At 36.4% G+C, this 22,873-nt stretch overlaps 1 protein-coding gene across 1 annotated transcript; it reads right to left on the bottom strand.

Annotated features, from left to right (window-relative positions):
- Nucleotides 1-1,129: 1,129 nt before the first annotated feature.
- On the bottom strand, nucleotides 1,130-18,567 carry LOC131144076 (probable aquaporin SIP2-1). Its single transcript, XM_058092450.1, has 3 exons — nucleotides 18,092-18,567; nucleotides 1,574-1,834; nucleotides 1,130-1,488 (listed from the first exon to the last, which is right to left on the bottom strand). Exons 1-3 carry the CDS (start codon nucleotides 18,374-18,376, stop codon nucleotides 1,324-1,326), a joined length of 711 nt encoding a protein of 236 aa, XP_057948433.1. The 5' UTR covers nucleotides 18,377-18,567; the 3' UTR covers nucleotides 1,130-1,323.
- Nucleotides 18,568-22,873: the final 4,306 nt, after the last annotated feature.

Genomic DNA, 22,873 nt, shown 5'->3' with positions numbered 1-22,873 from the left:
CATTTTCTTCTCATCAATGAAGTTTAGTTGATCAAGTATATTATTTACCCATTTTGATTCAATCAATCCGGATCCCGTGTACTATGAGAGAGGGTATTTCTACTTTTATTAGAATTACCATCCATCCTGTACACCAATGAGTACGGAGTTGCCCTATTGAAGTCCTAACAAATTTGCGATAGGCATATAAGGCAAAAGGAGACATCTCATGCTAGTCTTTGTAAGTGACTATCATATTTTCCAATATTTTCTTAACATTTTTATTTGCGTCTTCAACAACTCCATTCATCTTGGGGCTGTAAGCGAATGAATTGTGAGTTTGGATCTCAAACTAATTGCATAATTATTTCATTATCTTCTTGTATAGATTCTTAGAATTATTTTAGATAATCTATTCTAATAAGCCATATTTGCATATTATTTCTTTTTGATTAATTTGACTAGCACCTTGCTTGTTATGCTTGTATAGGATGTGGCATCAACCTATATTGTAAAGTAATCAAGGATGAAACAATGGGCATTTGAAGCCATGGTTGGAATTATTCCGATTATATCAATTCCCCACATCGAGAATGGCCAAAGGACCACCATGGAATGGCGCCTTCAACTTTTCTGCATGGATATGTCCTCGAGATTCCTTTAACTAACAATTGCCCATGTGTGTGTTGAACATGATCCTCCATGAATTGAGCTGCTTCTTTTGGATTCACGCATCTTAACAATGTCATATTTCACCCTCTTTTGTATAGATTATCTCCACAGAGGTAATATCTATTAACCTTCAAATTGTCTAAGGATCATTTTCAGACACTTGTCAAATATTGTTGATTTTGCAAGTATTACTTAATATCATAGTACCAAGGCTTCAAACAAAAAACAAGGAAACACAACAGACGTAAATCCCTTAGTTTTAGATTTTCCTTAATTTTCTTACAATTGTCCCCTTTCATCCTTATACTGATCATATTCATTGAATTGAATTGCCAACATTTACTATAATTTCAAGTTCTATCATCTCATCAACTAACATTAGAACCTAGAAGTTTCATTCCTATATATTGCCTCATCATACGTTTTGTGTTAGGTCAAGCTAAGACCCTTATATACCTAGCTATAATCATGTTACAGCTTTTGAGAGAGGGAGAGAGGGAGATTATTGGTGAACGATCAACACAATGAACAATATTTACATGTCGGGAACTCACTCACAGAACAGAGTGCATTTTTCTTCAATCTGAAGCTGTCTTTCTGTTTCTGGATGACCCCTGCCAAATGCTTACGGATTAGATTATACAACAGATTTCTAAAATTAGTAAATTGCTTTCAGTCTGATTTAGTCTTCATTTTTTCTTTCTCCTCTTTTGCAGGCTGAACTAGCAGCCTAAATATCCATACTGCCAGCAGTGTTGCCTCTACTGGGGCAAGCCAATAAACAAGTATGTGTTCTTTGGTTATATGATCCCCACGAGCATAAGCCCATCCCGTTGCCTACAAAATCCAAAGCTCTTTAACCCACCATATTCTTCTGCTAAAAATTCAAGTATATAAAACAAGGGTAGGAGAAAAGACTTACAGAGGCTGGGTTCATAGTTCCACCCGTTAGATCAGATCCTAGTATGTGAAGAGCAAGTTTAGAGACACTTGAAATCCAAGTTTTCATAAAGAAACTTCCAGGGATGTTTCTCGCAAGTCCAAGCGAGATTGTAACAATTGCAAATGTTAGAAATCCTTCTGTCAGTGCACCTCTATGGATGTCAATGTTCAAGCGTGGCCCATGTCCTATTTCAGGGAAGGTCTCAATAATGAGCCTAACCCCAGTTACAGATCCAATTACCTACAAAAGAATTATAGGGAAAAAGAATATGTGGAATGGTTAAATTATCTCAAGCTTGTACAGAAATCAGCCAAACATTTCAGTGATTATGAAGGTTTGTATCTTTTTACAAGAACTAAAATTGGTCCTCCAAACAATGCATTCCCAAAACACTAAGCTCACAGGTCATAGGCAGATATTTTTAGAGCAAAACTGATTTTGCCTCTTCCAACTACAACCATGCCAGGTTACTGATAGGCACCAACCTCCAGGCAGGCAAAGAGTCGAATGAAGTAGCAAAATAAAATACAGGTATCCAACCCTAAACAACCTAGAAATGTTTAGGCGTGTTTGTTTTCCACTGTCAAATGACTCAAATATTTAATAATGAGAACACAGATTGACTTGCTCATGATGCATCTGCAAGTAAAAATAAAAGGATCAGTTGGCAGTCACTTGATCATACAATCCATTAAGTCAAGTTCCTAAAACCTGATGGTCTTATCAGTGATCATCAAAAGATATGATTCTCACTGGCACAAATTCTACAAATGCTTCCAAAGTCCAAAACTTCAAAGATCCAGCGTGGTATCCCAACTTAGAATCAGCACAACCCTTACCAAGTAAAAGTCAGCCTATGAAAAACTGCATATTAGCTGAAGCATAATATATTTTTGTTCATGCCCACTGTAACCTTCCAGCCTCCTCTTATCGGTGCCTAATCTAACCAACATCATTGATATGCAGTAGACATGACAATTAGGGTTAGTTACTACATAAATTAAAAGAAAACAGTGTACAACTATTATATAAGACAAATATATCATGGTTATGACAATTATCAATCCTCTAAATCCTTAATAGCAAATGACAAAAAACCACTTGAAAATGAATCCTCTAGTCACCATTCCCTCCTTTCAAAATTATAGTCATCCATTCCCTCCAAAATAGTTCAGAAGGGAACTCTCAGGATTACTCCAAAACCTTTCACCTCCTGGTCCCAATCTATTAAGTGCCAAGAGCTAAGAACTTCCTTTAATAGAAGAGTTAAGGTATACTAATGATTTGAAATAAACATTAAGAATAAAACCAAGACATTTCTCTTACTCCGATCTACAAGTTAAAAGCCCTTGTGTCATGAGCCAAGAGCTGTAAGACGAGAGAGAGAGGTAAAATAATAATTTGAAAATTAAACATCAAGAAAAAAACCAAGACATTTCCGCTAGGCCTGAGCAATATGTCGGTATGGTGAATTCGGTGAATTAACTAAATTCACTGAAAAATTTTGGTTAACCATATTCCTTAACTGAACCAAACTGAACCAAAAGCTATACCTAAACCCTCATCCAATCAAATTTTTATTTTGGTCAACCAAAATTATGATGCATTTCAAATTTACATACATATTTATATATATAATATAAATTAATATACTATATTTACAAATAATATATAATATCTATAATATTTATTTATTTATTTACATATATTTTTATAATTTATATATTAATTATATAAAATCAGTTAATTAATTCGGTTAACTGAAAAAACAAATCTCTTAAACCAAACCAATCACTGAACACCAAAATTTTGAAAGAACAAAACCAAACCAACCAAAATTTAATTCTTAACCGAACTGATTTAATCAAAATTCTTAGTTTTGATCAATGAATTCGGTCTTCACCGAATACTACTTAGCCTAATATCTGCTACTCCAGTATAAAAGTTTAAAGCCCATGCTTCATGAGCCAACTGATGTAAGAGAGAGAGAAGATGGCTACTCTTTCAATGGATACCAAATATAGCAAGCACACAAAATTCACCGAATTTATAATCCAACAGTCTAAAAATCCATCACATCTAGATATTTACAGGACTGATACTTGATAAAATTCTATATACTAGTTTCTAAAATTAGAAGGGCAAGATATTTTAGAAGTATTTCCCCAAAATTGACCCTAAAAGATGTATGAAAGTAAAAATTCTGAAAATAAATGAAACTACAACACTTTCCTACAAAAGTAACTTACAATAAAAATTTTCCAAAATTCCTAAATTTGGACTTTCAGCTTGAAGCATTCTCTGTTATTCTCTCCCAGCTGGAAAATTAATTTTGCCTTGAATTTTGATGTGCACAAGGATGATAAACCTTAGCCTTCGAACTATTAGTGATATAAAATTAATCTCATTGACAATGCATAAGAATGGTGTCAAATTCTTCCACTGGAGTGGCAAATGTAGGAGGTATGATGAACTCAATTATTGGAATGCCCTCCATTGTATTTGCAAATATATGAGGTATGATGAACTCAATTATTGGAATGCCTAGAACTTTATTGGCATCTTTAACTGCACGAATATCCTTGTTAGGAGGGCATGTCTACCTTTAACGAGTTTGGGCACCTCTTCATTATTAATCTCCATAGATTGGAGGTCTCATTCATTAATCTCTTTTCTCTTATTTCTTTCCAATATGATGGTTGTGAAGTCTCATCATAAGTGAAAACACATTTCCCACCTTAATCTGCAGCTTCAAGAATGCCTCCTTGAGCTTAGCATCTTGATTTGAGCTTAATAATTAAGTATTATTTTGATTGGAGCACTTAAAAATTAAGTATTTATCACGTAAAATAAGCACTTTTGTAGAAAAGTGTCGTTTGGCTTGCACAAAATAAGTATTATTGAAATAAGTACTTTTTTGAGGAAGTTTTCAAGTGGACTTGGATAAGCAATGAGGGATTGCTTTTTTGGGCACTTGTGAGTGCCACTGTAGGCATGTGGTGGCATAACTGTAAATTTAAATAAATTTTGGACATCATAGTAATTTTATCTCTTCTTTCTCACTGTTCCTCTCATCACTCGCCAATCGCATCTCTCTCCCACTCTCACCCTGTCTGCTGCAAATTAGCATGATAGTGCAACCTCCTCCATTGTTGCCTTATGGCATTAGAAGCTTCTGCTGCTACACTGGCAACACCTCCGTCGACAGCACCTCGAGCAACGGGAGTACCACTTGGGACCATGAATATTTTCATTTGAAGAAGCGGTTGGGTGTTTTAGTGATTTGCACGTTAGGTTTTGATTTGCATGTTAGGGAGTTGGGGGAATAAGGATTTTCTTTGAATTGCCTTTGATTTTCTCTAATTGGGGGAAGATGGAGGAAGGGTTATGATTTGCTCGTCTCAGGAACTCTCTGCTGTCAGCTCCGAAAAAACCCTTCTTCCCCCTCAATCTTGGATTTTTATACTGATTAAAAAAATATTATATAAACTATAAAATTTAATATATTGTTGTTATTACAAATATGTTATATTATAAATATGTTATTGACAATGATGGATCATGTTAATTAGAAAAATTAATTAAAATATTAATTTAATTAATGGTATTATTATTAACATAAATTAATAATAAATTGGCTAATTATGTATCATAATATGTAAATCATATTAAAAACTCTCCATGATATTATTTATATAATAATATAGATTTATATTATTTAAATCATTAATTTATTAAAATTTAATATTATTAAATAATTAAAAAATCATATATTATTTTGTTATATATTATAATATAAAAAGGGTAGCCTGGTGCACAAAGCTCTCGTGAGTGCAGATTAATTATAATTTGAAATATAATAATAACCATATTATAATAGATTCACACAGCACTTGCAATAAAAAATTGAGTACCCAGACACTGCTTATCTAATTAACACTTATTTTTAGATACAACCAAACAGAACTTATGACTATAAGCACTTTTTCAGTTCAGAATTTATTAAATTCAGAACTTTTTAGAAAAGCCCCATTCCATAAGTGGTTCCAAACAATCACTAAGGTATTGGAGGTTCGAGTAGAGTCAAATAGCAAGGACAACTAAAATTTAGGCAGTGGGTGAAAATTAAATTGAGATAGGACTAGGTAATAAGGCAAAAGGTGGTCAACTTTTGAATAATTGAGGAAAAAGTGTTCACTAGTATTATTATTATGCTACTACTACTACTACAACTACTAAGGTTTGTCAAAAAGACACTGCATTCCCCTTTTATTGACGAAAAGACAAGCCTTATGAGGGGTATAAGTGTCCTAAAAATCAAATGTAAGGGAAAGTCATCATATTTTTAAACTCAAGGACCTCAAGGGAGTTCCTTGTGTTTTTGCAAAACCTGAGGGGAGGTCAATGTGTTTCAGCCTTATTGTTATTATTATAATTATTATTATAATGGTAGAGTTGTCACTATGTGACCTAGAGGTCACAAGTTCAGGGCATGGACACAGCCTCTTGCAAAAAAAAAAAAAAAAATTCAAGGTAAGACTGCGTACTATAGACCCATTGTGGTCCATCCTTACCTTGAAGCCCATATATGTAGGAGCTTCGTGCACCAAGCTACATTTAGGATAACGAAATAAAGATACCAAAAAAAAATTTTCTAGGGAGGCACTTAGGATAACCCAAGACTAAAATCATAAAATGCTCAACCTCTACCAAATAAAACATGGTCCAAAATTCTTTAAATTGGACTTTATTCTTTGAATTGCATCCTCCATACCCAAGCTTGCCCAAGGCCTCTACCTTGTCTACATGCTTCTAAAGTAACCTTTTTGCCTCATACCCATGTACATAGTGTAGGAGTTGTGTTGGGGTCTTCATATAAATTGTAATAGTTTAGGGATGCAAGAGCGGTATGATTCTCAAAACTCTTGAAGTTTCCCCACATGACATTGAAAATGGATCAGAAATTTCTCTAGGGGAGGTGAGTATTCAACAAGTTGTAATAACTAACAAAGCCCCTAGTTGCATTTAGCCCACAATGTCTCCACCATTAAATACATGTACCCTTTGGAGGTTGCTTAATGCAGATAGTGTAGGAGTTACGTTTCAGCTCTTCATATAAATTGTAATAGTTTAGGGATGTAAGTGCAGTATGATTCTAAAAAATTTTGACGTTTGCCTACATGACTTTGAAAATGGATTAGAAATTTCTTTAGAGAGGTGAGTATTGAACAAGTTGTAATAACTCACTAGGCCTCTAGTCACATTTAGCCTACAATGCCTCCCCCATTATATACATGTACCTTTTGGAGGTTGCTTAATGAATGAAGTTGCCTCCTTTATCAGCACGTGATTCTCTACTCTTCTTATTGCTTGCTTCTTGCAGGTTGTTTACTTGCTGCTAACAATTGTATTCTATGATGGTAGCATGATTAACTTTTGGTGCATAGCCCTTACACTAGTGTAATTTGTTCAGTCCATGACAACCATGCCATGCCCTAAAATTGTGGTTGAGCTGCAATTAAAGTTAGTTACTTCATTTGAGCTGTAGGGTTTTTGGTGAGGCCTGTGTTTTTAGTTAGTATTGATGAGCCATATTATTATAAAAAGGGTTTGGGTGGGAAGTCTTGGGTTAGGAAGCTTGATAGAATAAAGCCCAATTCTGAAGGATTTTCAAGAAAAATCCCATTCAAATGTCAGAAGTGGGCAGCTCATTCCGAGATCACACTGAGGGAGGGCTGCTTTTGGCCCTAATTCGAGAAAGCTATCCAAGTGTCAAGAGGTCAACAAAAGCCTTACTAGCAACCATCTATGGATGGAATCAAGTGGACTAATTTTGGGGGTGGGGGAGAAGGGGTGATTTTAGTGTCATGATGCCGTAGGTGACTTTCAAGCAAGTACCATTGCAGATCTTGATGAGCAATTGAGAGTTGATCAAATTGGTAGAGAAGTTCTAGCAAGTGCCAAGTAATAACCTAGATAATAGGTCAAGTTAGCAACAACGCATTGACTTTGTCACGGGATCTTTAGAGGAGGGTGAGTGGATCCCAGTGGACACAAAATCTAATGGAGACAAGAGAGGTCAATTCTAAGTGTTCTTGTTATTTTTTTCTCAACTCTTCAAAAGGCCTTGGGTTGTATGGAGACGGGTCAATTTAACTGTGGTTAAGATCTTGATAATATTGTTGGGGATGTGGCTCATATTCAGAGTGGATCACATGTACCAGAGAAAGCTACGTGACGCGAGGGACAGAAGCAAGGTGTAGCAAAGGAGGGCAAATTGTCGACGGTTTGGAGCCTAACCGTCGACGGTTTTAGGCAGTAGCTGCAAAGAGTTTTCTTCTACTCCAAACTGTTGACGGTTTCCGTCGGCGCAGATCACATATTTTCAAATCGGGGGCTTGTAGATTGGGCTTATCTTGAGAATTTTCCTCCATGGGATCGCTACAGATGTAGTTTAGTTATACTAGAACACTTCTGTACGCATTAGATTGTTATATAAACATCATTATGTAACCCAAAAGTGTGAGCTTTGATATCTGATCATATTGAAACTGACTTTGCTGCTTCTGTGGACGTAGGCTATTGCTGAACCATGTAAATCTTGTGTGTTCTAGTTATGTTTTTTATTCTCCTTATGATTGTTGATTGCTTCTTGAGTATATTCCATCATTGACTGATTGCATTCGTGGTTGTTGATTGCTTCATGATTAATTGTGTGCTTCCGCTACGCATGTTCAAGTTGAATGAACATCAACAAGTGGTATTAGAGCTTTTATTGGTTACAACAATTGGTATCTAAACCGGATACTTGTTGCTTGCTTTGTGGGAATCAAAAGTCAACAAGTGGTATCAACGCTAGGTTCTACAATGGCTAGGGTCTCTTCGATTAAGTTCAAAGTGAACAAGTTCTATGGAAGTAGTAATTTCAGGCTTTGGCAACGAAGAGTGAAGGATTTGCTAGTGCGGCAAGGGATGGTGAAGGCATTATACGAAAGAAGCTAGACGACATGAACGACGCAAGTTGGAAGGAGCTTGAAGCAAAGGCGGTTTCCACGATCAGGTTATGTCTGGCCAATGACATATTGTATCGCGTCATGGATGAGGACTCACCGATGGCGGTTTAGCTGGAAACTAGTGCGTCGATACATGTCCAAGTCGATTTCGAACAAGTTGTATCTTAAACAAAAGCTTTATTGGCTTAAGATGTCGGAGGGTTTAGATTAGACTCAGCACATCAACACATATAATCAGATCATTAGTGATCTAAGGCGAGTTGATGTGAAGTTCGAGGAAGAGGACAAGGCGTTGATGCTGCTGAATTCCCTACCTACATCGCCTACATATGATAATCTGGTTACGACGCTGACTTATAAGAAAGAAACCCTAGAGTTGGAAGACATCAGGAGTGCATTGCTGGGATTACATCAAAGGAAGAAGGCCAGAGATGAGGGTTCACATGGTGAAAGGCTCGTGGCAAAAGGTAATCAGGATCATGGGAGAGGCAAATCCCGGAGTGGTAATAAAACTCAGTCCAAGAGGAAGAAGGATGTTCTCTGTTTTAAGTGTGGGAAACTAGGACACATTAAACCAGAATGTCCAAAGTGGTAGAAGGGCAAGGCAAAAGCTCAAGAGGGTTCGTCAAAATCCGCGAATGTAGTTGAAGAAGGGTACTTGGGGAGCAGTGATGGTGAGATGCTATCTATTTCATCAGGTCTAGAACGCCTCACGGGATCTTGGATCCTAGACTCGAGATGTTCTTTTCACATGACAACCAACAAAGCCTGGTTCACCACTTACAAATTGGTGAGTCCTGGTTCCGTTTTGATGGGAAACAGTACGGTTTGCAAAGTTATTGAAATGGGAGATATTAGGATCAAAATGTATGATGGTGTGGTAAGGACATTATGTGTGGTAAGGCATGTACCCAATCTACACAAAAACATGATATCATTGGGTACTTTGGATTGTAACAGGTATAGTTACAAGTCCAGTGATGATACAATGATGGTGTGTGATGGCGTAATGATGGTGATGAAGGGACAGAGGATAGTATGGAATCTCTATGCACTGCAGTGTAACACAGTTGTAAGTGGAGCTAAAGCTAAGAGTTCTGAGTTAGGAAATACTATTTTGTGTAATGTAATCACACACAAACGGTGGATATTCTTAACTACATTGGTGTGGATGTTTGGGAACCGGTGAGGGCAACATCAAGGGTTGGACATGGGTATTTCGTGAGATTATCACGAAATGTCTGGTGGTATCTCATGAGGCACAAGTAGGCGATATTTGCCAGGTTTAACTAGTGGCTGAGGTGGAGTACTAGACCAGGAGAAAGTTCCCCAGGTCAGATATTGTTGTTGAGTACGTTGGCGTTCAAGGAGTTTTTGTGAGCAGGGCATGGTGTATGCGAGGTTTGCAAGGGACTTCTTGGTGAAGTCAGCAAGTATGGCATGTTTCTCGGATAACCGATCGCTTAAAGAATCACTAGATGGGAGAGTTGCAGGAGAGGCGTGGACTGGTTATGCAGTAGATTTTGAAGGTCCAACTATGCACGCTTCTAGTGAAGTGGGATCTAGGCTTGGTATTATGTCCGAACAGTGCATCTTTTTGCTATATAAGAAATATGGGTTCAAGTTGGTTGATCCAATGGAAAACAGGGGGGGCGATTAGAGGAGACATGGTTTTGGTGTTAAAACCATGGGACAACGTACTCAGATAGATGAAGAGAAACAGATGCCAAAAAGTTGTAGTAGCAGCAATGAGCATGTTGTGCAGGTGGAGTTGGAGACTCAGTGCAGGAGTGCAAAGAGTTCTAACTCAGGATGCTTGCGGTATCACAAGATAAACTGGAGCAGAAAGGAGATTGTGATGTGGGTGGAGTTTCAAACTCAGGGCAAAGAAGACATTGGTCATGATGCAAGGAGTTCAAACTCGGAAGACCAGTAAGATCACAATGGGCTCAGAGGCACTATCAGGCCACTCCCCAAGTGTGATCTGATGTCTTATGCAACCATTACTACCACGAAGGATCCTACTACTTTTCAAGAGGCGGTGCATGATTACGCGTCAAAATTGCGTAATTGGACATCTTAACCCGAGCTTTACGGTTTATATTTTTAATTAAATGTCTAAAATTGTCCAATATTTTAATAAAGTGCCAAAATCATCATTCCTGAACTTTATTGCACTATTTATGAAGTTTTGGTAATTTTTTGTTGCGGGAAAAATATCGAAAACCAAAACCGACACCTGTTCGTATTTTGTGCATAACTTTTCTGTCCGAGTTCCAATCGAGACAATTCAAATTTTTGGAGAAAGAGGAAAGGATTATCTACAACTTTCGTGTTTCGAGTTTTGTGAGAAACGGGCTCCAGAAGAGTCAGATTTGCGATGAACAGAGAATGAAAAAAATGAAAAAAAACATAACAATTCGGGTTGAGTCAAGTTGCCGGGTCAGCTCCAATTGGGTCGGGTCAAACCGGGTCAAGTCTCTCGCCCGGATCTTAGGGCAAGCCTCCTCCTCTATTTATTCTTTCTTTTTTCCCCTGTTCTGGGTGTGCCCTGCGCACCACTATTCTCTTCACTTCTTCTCCTTCTTCTTCTTCTTCTTCTTCTTGTTTATTCTTTCTCTTGCGCTTGCTCTCGGCCAATTTTCTTTTTATGTTCTTCTTCTCTCTATCTCTATCTCTCCTCCTCTCCCTTTTCTCCCTCTTCTACTCTGAGTACCCCTGTACCCTTCTCTGCACTGTGGCCTCTTCTTCAGCTTCATCAACAATCCACTACCAGCCCTCTCGGCCACTCCAGCACTCTGCCAGCACCAGCAACCACTTCCTTCGCAGCACACAGAATTCCGGCAGCCTCCACAACACGCACAGCCACGGCCCAGCTCCAGTTTGCAGCTTTACCAGCAGAGCAGCACCCGTGGCAGCCACCATACCAGCCCCGGACCTCCTATTGCTGCACAGATTTGAGCCAAAGAACAGCCGCCTCTGTTCCATGTTCCAGCAACAACTCCAGCAGACTTCCCTGCAATCCGAGACCTCCACCAGCTGCTTCCCATGGCAGCAGCCTTCCCTGCTCTTTCTCTCTCTCTCTCTCTCTCTCTCTCTCTCTCTTTTTATCTTTACTCTTTCTTTTATTATTACTAGTTAAACAGTTGAATACTGTTAACTTTTTATTTGAGTTTATTGGAATTTTTAGATTTCGAATATTATTTAGGGTCTTTTATTATTATTGAAGTTTAATTGTTTATGTATTCTCTTTCAGTTAAATTTTTGTTGTAGATTAATTTAATGTTCCAAGTTATTTAATTAATTTAGTTAGGATCGGTTTTACCAAAGTTTGTATTTTTGTTTTCCATTATCGTTCAAGCTTAGATTTTTTATGTGTTTGCATTTTGGTTCAAAGTTGTGATTTGATTAAAAGTTTGGTTTTTAGTGTGTGATTGAATTTGATTTCTAGGTTACCAACTTTAATTAATGTGTGCTTCGATGTTTCCTTGAGTAGCCTAGGGATTCCATTATTGTTATTTAATTCCGTGTGTGCTAGTTTTAGGACTTTAATTTGTATTTTCATTTAAGTCTCCACAATCTTGAAAATCCGAATCTGAACCGAGTTCAGTAACTTTTATTTTTCGATTGGGCGAACGTAAAATTTGAGATTAAAACGCATTTCCTGAGGAGACGATCAAGCCCTTGGGCTTAATATTACACGACAGAACTCCTATACTTGGGATAGCTTTCGAGCTGCTCATTTTTCGAGTGAGTCAGTGCACAACCAAGAGAAGAGTATGTGCACAGGTGTCATAGTGGAGGAGATGGAGGTACTGTATAAGAATCAGACGAGGGGGCTAGTGGTGCTCCCAGAGAGGGAGAGGGAGATAGGCTACAAGTGGGCAAGTATTCTGCTGTTTTATATGAGTGACATACCGATTGCTGGAAAGGTTCCGACTGAGGTAAATCAATCGAGAAATCTGTTGAGAAAGGAAGTTGACTGCTGCCTAAGATTATTCTTGGGTTAGAGATTCACAAGAATAAAGTTACAGGAAGATTGGGATTATCTCAAGGCAACTGTGTGGACAAAACAACATGGAGAGTGTGGTTATCTCAGGGTGATTTTGGGGATCAGGTGTTGGTGAGGTTTAGCATGGCTAGTGTTAAACCAGTCACCGGTACACCATTGGCGAATCTAAGTAAACGGTCTACCACTTAGTACTCGAGGACGAATGGTGATGTTCGGGTCGTGTCAAAGGGTTCCTACGTCACTTCAGTTGGGTACTTTGACGAGCAACAAAGGGTTCCGTCAGTTGTAAGGTTCGCAGATGAAGACTACACAGGGGGCTTGGAAGACAGGAGGCTCACAACGGGGTGCATTGTGGGAGGGCCTAATTGTTGGAAATCTAGGGTACAGTCTCAGGGAGCACTGGTTACAGGTGGATTGGAGTTCTTGGTAGAGGCAGAGCTACCAAGGTGGCATTGTGGTTTAAGGGATCATTCAAGGAGCAGGGTATTCAGCTAGGTGAAGTTCCTATTACCACGACCAAGTTCAAGCGTGGCTTGGACTTGATTCACGTCTCTAGGAGTTAGAGGGGAGGCGGGTCTCAATCTACAGGCTCGGGTGGAGCAGTGGTTATGCTTTTAGATTTTCAAGGTGGTGAATATTCGCCAAGGAGGAAATTGTAGGAGATGTGGCTCATATTCAGAGCAGATCACATGTACCGGAGAAAGCTACATGATGAGAGGGACAGAAGCAAGGTACAACTAAGGAGGGCAAACCATCGACGATTTCAGGCAGTAGCTGCAAAGAGTTTTCTTCAACTCCAAACCGTCGATGGTTTCCGTCGATGCAGAATACGTGTTTTCAAATCAGGGGCTTGTAGATTGGGCTTATCTTGAGGATTTTCCTCCGAGGGATCGCTACAGATGTAGTTTAGTTATACTAGAACACTTCTATTCGCATTAGATTGTTATATAAACATCATTATGTAAACCAAAAGTGTGAGCTTTGACATTTAATCATAGTGAAACTGAGGTCGCTGCTCCCATGGATGTAGGCTATTGCCGAACCACGTAAATCTTGTGTGTTCTAGTTATGTTTTTTATTCTCCTTATGATTGTTTGATTGCTTCTTGAGTATATTTCATCATTGAATGATTGCATTAGTGGTTATTGATTGTTTCGTGATTGTTTATGTGCTTTTGCTACACGTGTTCAAGTTGAACAAACATCAACAAGTGGTATCAAAGCTTTTGTTGGTTACAACAACTAGTATCTGAATTGGGTACTTGTTGCTTGCTCTGTGGGAATCGAATCAATAGATTTTAAGGATGATGTGAACAACTTATGCTAGGCAAAAGAAGAGTCCTTACTTGATAAACTAAGGGAAATGGATGCCAATGCAGATGATCAGATAATATTGAAAACTCAGTTGATGTGAAGTCACATTATTGTAACATCTTCGATCTGCTTATTGAGAGACCTAAAATGAGGACAAAAGAGATCTACTTTGTCTTTCTGATCTTGCTTAGGTTGGTGTTCACCATTTGAATGATGCAGCAAGGACAAGCATTGCCTATGTGCTTGGTCAGATTAGCTCTCCCACTCTCTATTTGCCTCACATGTCATCTGATAAGGGTGTTTTTCGTGTTTCTTTGAGCTTTTATGATAATTCTGCTTTAAATTAAGTATCTTACCAATTCTACAGCAAGCTAAAGTTACTACTAACTCTAATCAATTCCAAACAGAATTAGGAGAAGGGAGCAGATTATGTCCGTTGATCCATTTGAGGATGAGAGGGACAAACAACCCTCAAGAGCTCTTAGTGGTTTTGGGGTTGAAACTTTGAAACTAATTAATGTTTTTGGTCAAGAGATTAGTGCAAAGGTCTTGCCGAAAGCATATAATACGGGGAAAAAAGTTGAAAGGGAGTTACAAATATTGGCTTCTTCAATTAATTAGGGGTATTTCTCACTTGGAGGATTTGGATAATCTTTCAGAGGATTTGGCATATGTGAGAGAAACTCTTAAAAGTGATTGAAAGAGGAGATGAGTTGGAGGCAAAAGGCAAGATTGAAAAAAGCTAAAGGGATTGTAATATAAAAATTATTCATATGATAGCAAATCATGGGCATACAAAGAATGTGATTAAAGAAAGTGATTACTGATGGAGCTAATGTTTTTATAAATCTAGTAGAAATTGCAGAAGAGACTACTAGTTTACACTTTACAGCGATCCTTATGCAACCAGAGATACGTGTTAATTGAGCAGTTGGATTAGTGTCCCATTTCAAGAGATATGTTGGTTTGGTTGGAGAGAAGCAGGTTTATAAAAGGGCAGTGTTTGGTCTAGATAGAGAGAAAGCCCCGAGACCAGTTTTATTTTGGATTTTTTTAGGTGGTGTTGGAATGGGGCTAGAACCAATTTGTTGGAAGTGTTCAGGAATTTATGCTAACAGAGATATTCCCTAGAAGTATGAAAACCTTCACTACCTTAGTCCCTAAGAATGATTATTCTAGCAGGATCAATGACTTCTGACTTGTTAGCTTCATTAGGGTTTCATTACATATTGTTAAGGTCCTTAGGCTTGGGAAGGTGATAGGGGTACATTTCTAGCTCTCAATATGGTATTGTTGGAGGGATCTATATTTTGGACCCTGTTTTAGTAGCTAATGAAGTTGTGGACATTGTTAGGAGGAGCAAGAAGAAAGGACAGACCTGTTTAGGTGCAGAAAACAGTTTTCATTTTCCATTTTAGTTTAAAAAAAAAAAAATTACAAAAAAGTTAGCTAATTTTTTTATTTTTATAACATTTATATGAAATAAATCAACAACAATAAATGTTTTGGCACTATTTTCTTGTGAAAATAATTACAAAAATGCCACCTTGTTTTCCAATTTTCCAAATTTACATAGAAAAATTGGAAAATATTTTTTTTTCTTTATTTTTCTAGATTTCTAACTCTTACTTTGCATATGGGAGCATGAAATTTAGACCTTGGACTTTAATTTGTGTGGATTATGCAAAGAGTTTCTTCTAAATCCACATAAATCGAAATTCAAGCCCCAAAATCCATGATTACAAATATTACCTTATAAAATTTGGAAAATTAGAAAACAAGTTTTTTTTTTTTTTTTTCTTGTGATTGTTTTGAAATCTAAAAATAAAAAATGAAAATTTGTTTTGCACATTTAATTAATTTTTTTATTTTCAACTTTTTAATAAAAATTTTGAAAATTTTAAAAATAATCTACATTTTTTTTAATTCTTTGGAAAACTAAAAATTGGAAAACGGAAAATGTTTTCCACAACTAAATGGTCCCTTAGTGTTTCAAATAGATTTGAAGGCTTGTGATACAGCAAATTGGACTTGGATTGAGTTTTGGACAGTTTTTGGTTTAAGATGGATAAGTTGATCATCGATTGTCTTTCTACTACTTTGTATCTAGTCATCAATAGAGAACCCAATGCTTGGTTTTCGCCTTCCAAAGGAGTGAGGCAAGAGAGCCTATAACTTCCTTTTCTCTTTGTTTTCGTTGTGAATGTTTTGACAAGGATGATGAAAAGGATATCGATAGAGGTTGGGTTAAGATATTGCGGTAGGGAGGATGTTTTGGCTGTTTCACATTTGCAGCTTGCTAATGACGTCATGATCTTGTCTGACTATTACTATTTTACTGTTTCTTGAGCTATTTTTGGGACTTCAGACTAATTTGGGCAAGGGCCATTTGTTTGATCTAAATGGTCTTTTAATAAAGGCTATGTCTGAACTAATTCACTAAAGAAGTGAACCAACCAAACATCAGATTGTTCGGTGGTAGCATTAAACTTTCTCAAAATTCCTCTAGTAGAATCAGACTGAAAACATGCCTAATTTAGTAAGTAGGAAATTAAGAATTCTCTTTTTCAAATTTTTCTTTTCCAATTTTATCCTTTCAAAAAATTGAAAATGAAAAATAATTTAACCAAGAGGCTAAAATTAAAATTGATAATTTTATGGTACAAAATATATTATATTATTTTTACTTATAATTATTAATTAAATATATGACTAGAAAATATTGTTTATATTAAATAAAAAAACTTTAATTTATGTAATTGTTTATATACTTTTATTAAATATTTATCCTCCTAAAAGTTGAGATGGATAAAATTGAAAAACAACATGTATTCAGGTATCAAATACCAAATGATTAAAATAATCGTCAATGACTCGTTCAAGTTCAATTTATAACTGATTCAAAAAATCAAATTTGAATGGAGTGTTCAACACTTAACAATTAACTTTATCAAATGCCCCCCAAGTGTCATTAGCTACTATAATCTAAGTCCAAAGGTAGCTTCTAGTTTTGCTCCTCCCTTCAATGGCATATGCAGGATTTCACAGAGATGAACTTATCTAAGTTTTCATTTGAGTGGTGGTCCTCTCTCAATGAGGTTTTGAGAGTTATCAATGAGGGGATGTTTGGTTCACAGCATCTTTTAACAATCCCAGGAACATGATGTCCATGCATCTCATTCCCATGTTTATTTTGGAACCCAAATCTGAAATGCCAGCTAATCTCACATTATGCCCTCTTGTTATTTGGGAATGAATGATTCCCATAAAACATGAAAATTCCATTCTCATGCTCTCCCATTCCCATAGGTATCTTATTTTTTAGACTAAATCTCCCCACCCCCCAAAATATTTTGGATAGCTGGACTTCAATGCCTTTGTCACATATATTATAATAATAATAATAGAAATTAATAAAAATGAAAGTATTATTATCATGTTATAACAATATAAAATACAAGTTGAAATTTTGCGACCATATTGCCCTTCAATATTCCAGTTAATTGGATTATTAGGTGTTGAATTTCAGTTAATTAACGGTGGTTGAAAAAATTTTAGGACAGGAGTTGAATTGTGTGCATATTCGTAATAGGTTTTGTGCTAAATATATATATATAATTTGTATATTGTTCAACGTTCATACATGGGTCAAGAGCATAATGGTAATCCTTTTTAAATATCTTCCAAGATTCCAATGTTGAACACTGACATGGGCATCCTCTGTAAATTGGTAATTTAATATACAAAGCAAACAAATATATTCCCACGAGGCAAGAATTCATTCCAAGAAATATAATTCCCAAAAATATCACTCCATAGAAATATTTTTCATCATGCAAATCAAACACCATCTAAGGGGTGCCAAATGAAGCCTCAGTAGCTAGAGAATTTTCTGAAAATATTTTTAAAACAGTAAAATACTACCAAAAAAAAAAAAAAGTACAAATACATTTACATTTTCCATTTCAAAATCAAACATTTTAGACACAAACCCTTGCTAGAAATCCCAAATCAAACCCCAACTTTCCTAACACATACCGCCCAAAGAACCCATCGAACCAAACCCGCTAAGACCCCGAGCAATTAAAGCAAACTCATTCCATATATCAATCAATCAAATAATTTAGGAGTGTAAATTGCTGAATGCAAAGAAGCTAACCTGAGCAGGAATTCTTGCACCGACGGTAAAGAGGAATCGACTGAAATCCCCAGAAATGGCAGCGGGCAAGGCAGTTATAGGATTATATATTCCCCCTTCGCTGATCTTACCCAAGAATGCAAATAAGAACATGTTGATAATGGAGAGAGCACCGTTGATGAATTCACCCCTCGGCACATATCCCAACCCTAGAACCTTGTAGACAAGGATCTTGATGAGAGCTCCTGACCATACCCACATGAAAGAGAGGATGAAATCAGCTATGATCAGCCGAGTCTTAGCCATTTGACGGACGTTGGTATGACTCCTCTCTCCCCGTCTCTGTGCTGTCTCTGTTATTCTATTCTATTTGCTCCTGCACTTCTCCCCTCTCCCACCTTATCGCGATTCGTTAAATTTTGAGCAAGCTTCCAGTCCAGGAACAGTCCGAGGTCCCCATATCAGCTGCCCATGGCTGTGGGTCTCACACAAATTTGACATTCAGCGACGACATGTGTCATTTAGGCCACCGCTGAAAACTGAAAAGAATATTTCAAAAAAGGTTTTTTGTTCTTCATCAGCGGCCCGTTTCATACTTGTATTTGACACTGTATTGTCAAATTTAAATACATTGTGGTTAGATTAACAGATTTTTAGTTTTAAATTTGAATTGTATAGATTTGAATAAAATATAGTATAAAATTATATACAGTCCCAATTAAGTTCATGTAAATTCAAATTTAAAATCAAAAATTCATACTTTTGAGCACTATATATTTGAATTTAATATTTAGAAAATATATTTGAATCTTCTTACCAACTACAACAAATTTGAAGGTGTCAAATCTATGGACTTCAAATCACTTGGATCAATAATTTTTAAGATGAAATCTATTTGAAAACTGGTCAACAAAATTTGTCGATGGTTGATCCTGTTTGAGATTCTAAGCAAAGTTACAAGCTCGTCAAGCTCCTACCACTACATTGAGATTTCTCTCTATTGTAGAAGTTTTTGTTGGAAAAATCATAGTAGAATGCAATAAAAACAAGAAGATAATATGTTTAAATAAATAGAATTAAAATAGAGTAATGCAAATTGGCTTGTGAGTTACAAGATAATCAGTATTTTCCTATAAATGTGGGTGATATTGAAAAATGTCATCACTAAAAAAAACAAATTCAAGTTCACTTGTAGAAGTCTTATTCCATCAACATGTAACAAAAATACAAAGTGAATATTCCTCAATGCCTATTCATATAAAATATAAAACAAAATAGAGGAAGAAGAAGAGAGAAGAAATTGTCGTAATCACTCTTGCAATAATGAGGGTCCTATTCATTAAATGAATTAGTGTTTATAAGAGATCTTGGGAGAAGAGTTGTAGACATTCTCAAAATGTACGATATCTATTATGAGGATAAAATTATATAGAACAAGGTAAACAAACACCTTGGCATTAAAGGGTGTACCAACCTAAGATCTAATTAAAGAGAAGAAATAAAAGAAGTAACTCCTAATTAAAGGAGATGATGTATGAACATAACCCTTAAGAACATATAAGAGTTAAAGGCCTAGTATTGAATGCTAAGAAGGAAACCTCCCCTATAAAAGGGATTTTAGGAGAAGGTAAAGAAAAACATGCTTTCTATATTATTGCCTATTTTTTTTCTATTTTTTCAATCTTTAACTTAAAAGCCTTTCAGAGATCTCATGAAATACATACGGAGTCCTCCAAGCTTTCTTTACTTTCCTTTTAGGGAATTGAAAATGCATAGTCTAATAAATTTGATGACAACATCTCTAATTTAGATTTGTGTGAAGTTTTTCAAATATATGCTATATATAGAAGTATGGATATTTTAAATTATTTTCTTGACAAAAATATCATCATCTTTTGAAAAGTAAGACAAATATTATTAAAACAAGTAAATTTCTATTGACTTTATGAGTCCTATCTCATTTTGATTATGAAAAATCCATAGTATCTCACTTATGCATCTAGTGCTTGAATAGATAATTCTCTTAGAAGGCACGTAGAGTCAAGATACAATCAAACTCATGAGGATCTCAAACCTCACACTACATGTTGGCAATCAGGAGAGCAAAAAGAATGAAGACATTTTATGTTGTATTATAATGCATTTAAGTGTTGGTCTATAATTATGCATATCATGCATGATGGGAATAATAGCTCAAACGCAAGACCATAGACTAACCTTAGGTTCCAAAATTTTTATGGAAAACCCTTCACTTAAAATGTCATACTCATACACATAGGGCTTGAAAATTTTAGGGTCAAAATCATGGAAAAACCTTAGGCTTTCACTAACCTTGGTCGACCGAACCATAAATACCTCAGTCGACCGACCTTAGTACTTTGGCTAGAATACACAGGCTCGGCCGACTGGCCATCCTTTTCTCCTAAAGCGCCCAGCTGACGGGCCCTAACTCTCAGCTAAGTTTAAATCCCCAGTTGACCGGCCTTAATGAACTAAAAGGAGCCCCAGCTGACCAAACCTAAGAAGGTTTGGAAATCGCCTATGGGCTAGCCGACCGGCACCTCACACAGCCGATTGACCTTTGCAAAAATTTGAAAATAAACAAAGGCTAACCGACTGGGGCTTCACCCAGCCAATCGACCCTCTTGGGAAGGTTAAGTTTTCTCTTAAGGTCAACCGACCAGTGGCTTCCCCAGTTGACCGAACCTCTCGGGTTTGGAAAATTTTCAGCGCTAATCAGGATTAAATTTTAATTAAGAAATTTTAAAAATTCCCTCTGTATCCCTAACAATCATAATTTTGGGGAATTCTATATATAACCCATTCCAAAGCTTGATTAGTAAATTGATTAGCTAAGAAGTTCTCTGAAAATATTTTTGTGCTCTATCATTCATACCCTCACATATTCAAGCTTATTTGATTCTCTTTCTCATATTCTTTTTCTAAATCATTCTAGAAAGAGAGAATAAATTCATTCTCTTCATTTGCAAATTTATTGCAACTTGTAGATTGATTGAATACATTTACTTGTGGGCATTTTACATTCATTTCAAAGCTTACACTCTCACTCATTCATTCATCTTTGAAAATCAATTTTTAGAGAGTAAGCTTGAGTTCTTCCCATATTATTTGATTCATAAATATTTCTTGGGAGAACTCTTTTACAGCTTGTAAGTCTTTGCATATTCATTGCAAGATTCAAAGGCTTACATTATGTTTATTGGAAAAATATTTTTGCTAAGCTAATCTCCAATATCTTTTATACTTCATATTTGAAATATACTTTTGGAGATATCATTTGGATTCTTAAAATCTTTGAAAAACACACTTAGTGAATATTATATATCTTGAATCAAAGATCATTTTCATAATACTCTCACACGTTATCTCATACGTGTATAAATCTTTGAGAGATAAACTACAAATACTCTATTGAGCTTAAACTTCCATCATGCTAGAGTGCATTGCTTTAATTGTTGTACATATCTACTTATTGGAGAAGCACTTTGGTTGTACAAGCATCAGTTTATTATCTTTGTATTCCTAGCATGTGGTATTGCCGAAAGAGGAGGTCACCATCCTATAAGGTGTACCAGCTTGGTTCAGCCTAGGTAATTGAGCTAGGAAGGCACTGTCCGATAAGGTGTCAAGGTTTGGTTTCGCCCATTAACTGAACCAGGGAGACTCTGCCCTATAACAAGAGGTTGTAAACGGCATCGCTCTGCCCTGTTAAGTGAGCATTTAGTGAATCCTCAAGTGGGTTGGTTTGAGGCGGGGACATAGGCAGTATTGGTTAAACCTCGATAAAAACATGTGTCATTCTTTCCCTACACACTTTACATTTCTATATTTGCTTACCTATCCTTATCTGTTGAATTTACTGCTGCTGTAGTTAAATACTGATTTGTGATTGATTAGAAAATTATGGAACTGTCATATTTGTTTAAATTATTTGAAAATCATTATCTATCTCATTTGTGGTTGATTAGATAGACCCTAGGTTGAGTAATACTGATTGTGATTTTAAATTAACCTAGAAATTTTTAAAATATCTAATTCACCCCCTCTCTTGGGATTACACCAAAAATCACATTTGGTTCAGAGCCTCGTTGCTTTTGACTTAAACGTTTTTGTAAAAGATTGCAATGGCCCATGTTGATGTAACCCCTTTTGGTGAGGAACAATCATCCCACATCCTCCGATTTTCATTGGTGTTAATTACACCTTCTAGAAATAAAGGATGCACATTTTTCTTCAAAATCTTGATTGGAAGGTGTGGAGGGTTGTCTCCAATGGAGATTTTATTTCTATGAAAACTATAAAAGGTAAGAGTGAACCTAAGACTGAAGAAAATTTACTGATGATGACATGAAAGGAGTTTAGGTTAATGCCACTACGATGGATGCCTTATACTGTGCTTTAGATGTTAATAAGTTTAATAAAGTCATGGCATGTCAAATAGCTACGGAAATATAGGAAAAACTAGAGGTTACATATGAGGGCACTAGAGTTGTGAAGGATAGTCGCATTGACATGTTAACTAGTGAATATAAGGCATTTAGGATGATCCCCAGTGAATTCGTACAAAGCATGTACACTCGATTCACACATATCACTAACTCATTGCATGCTCTTGGTAAGACTTACCCCACATATGAAATGATCAGGAAAGTTCTTAGGAGTCTATCACCTGTCTAGGAAGTAAAAACTATTACCATAGCTGAAGGAAGGAACTTAAAGGCAATGACGTTAGATGAGCTTATAGGATCACTCATCACATATGAAATGGCAATAAATGAGAGG

This window comes from Malania oleifera, chromosome 12 (genome assembly GCF_029873635.1).
Source record: "Malania oleifera isolate guangnan ecotype guangnan chromosome 12, ASM2987363v1, whole genome shotgun sequence".
NCBI classification, from domain to species: Eukaryota; Viridiplantae; Streptophyta; class Magnoliopsida; order Santalales; family Ximeniaceae; genus Malania; species Malania oleifera.
This window is presented reverse-complemented; position numbering and strand designations above follow the sequence as displayed.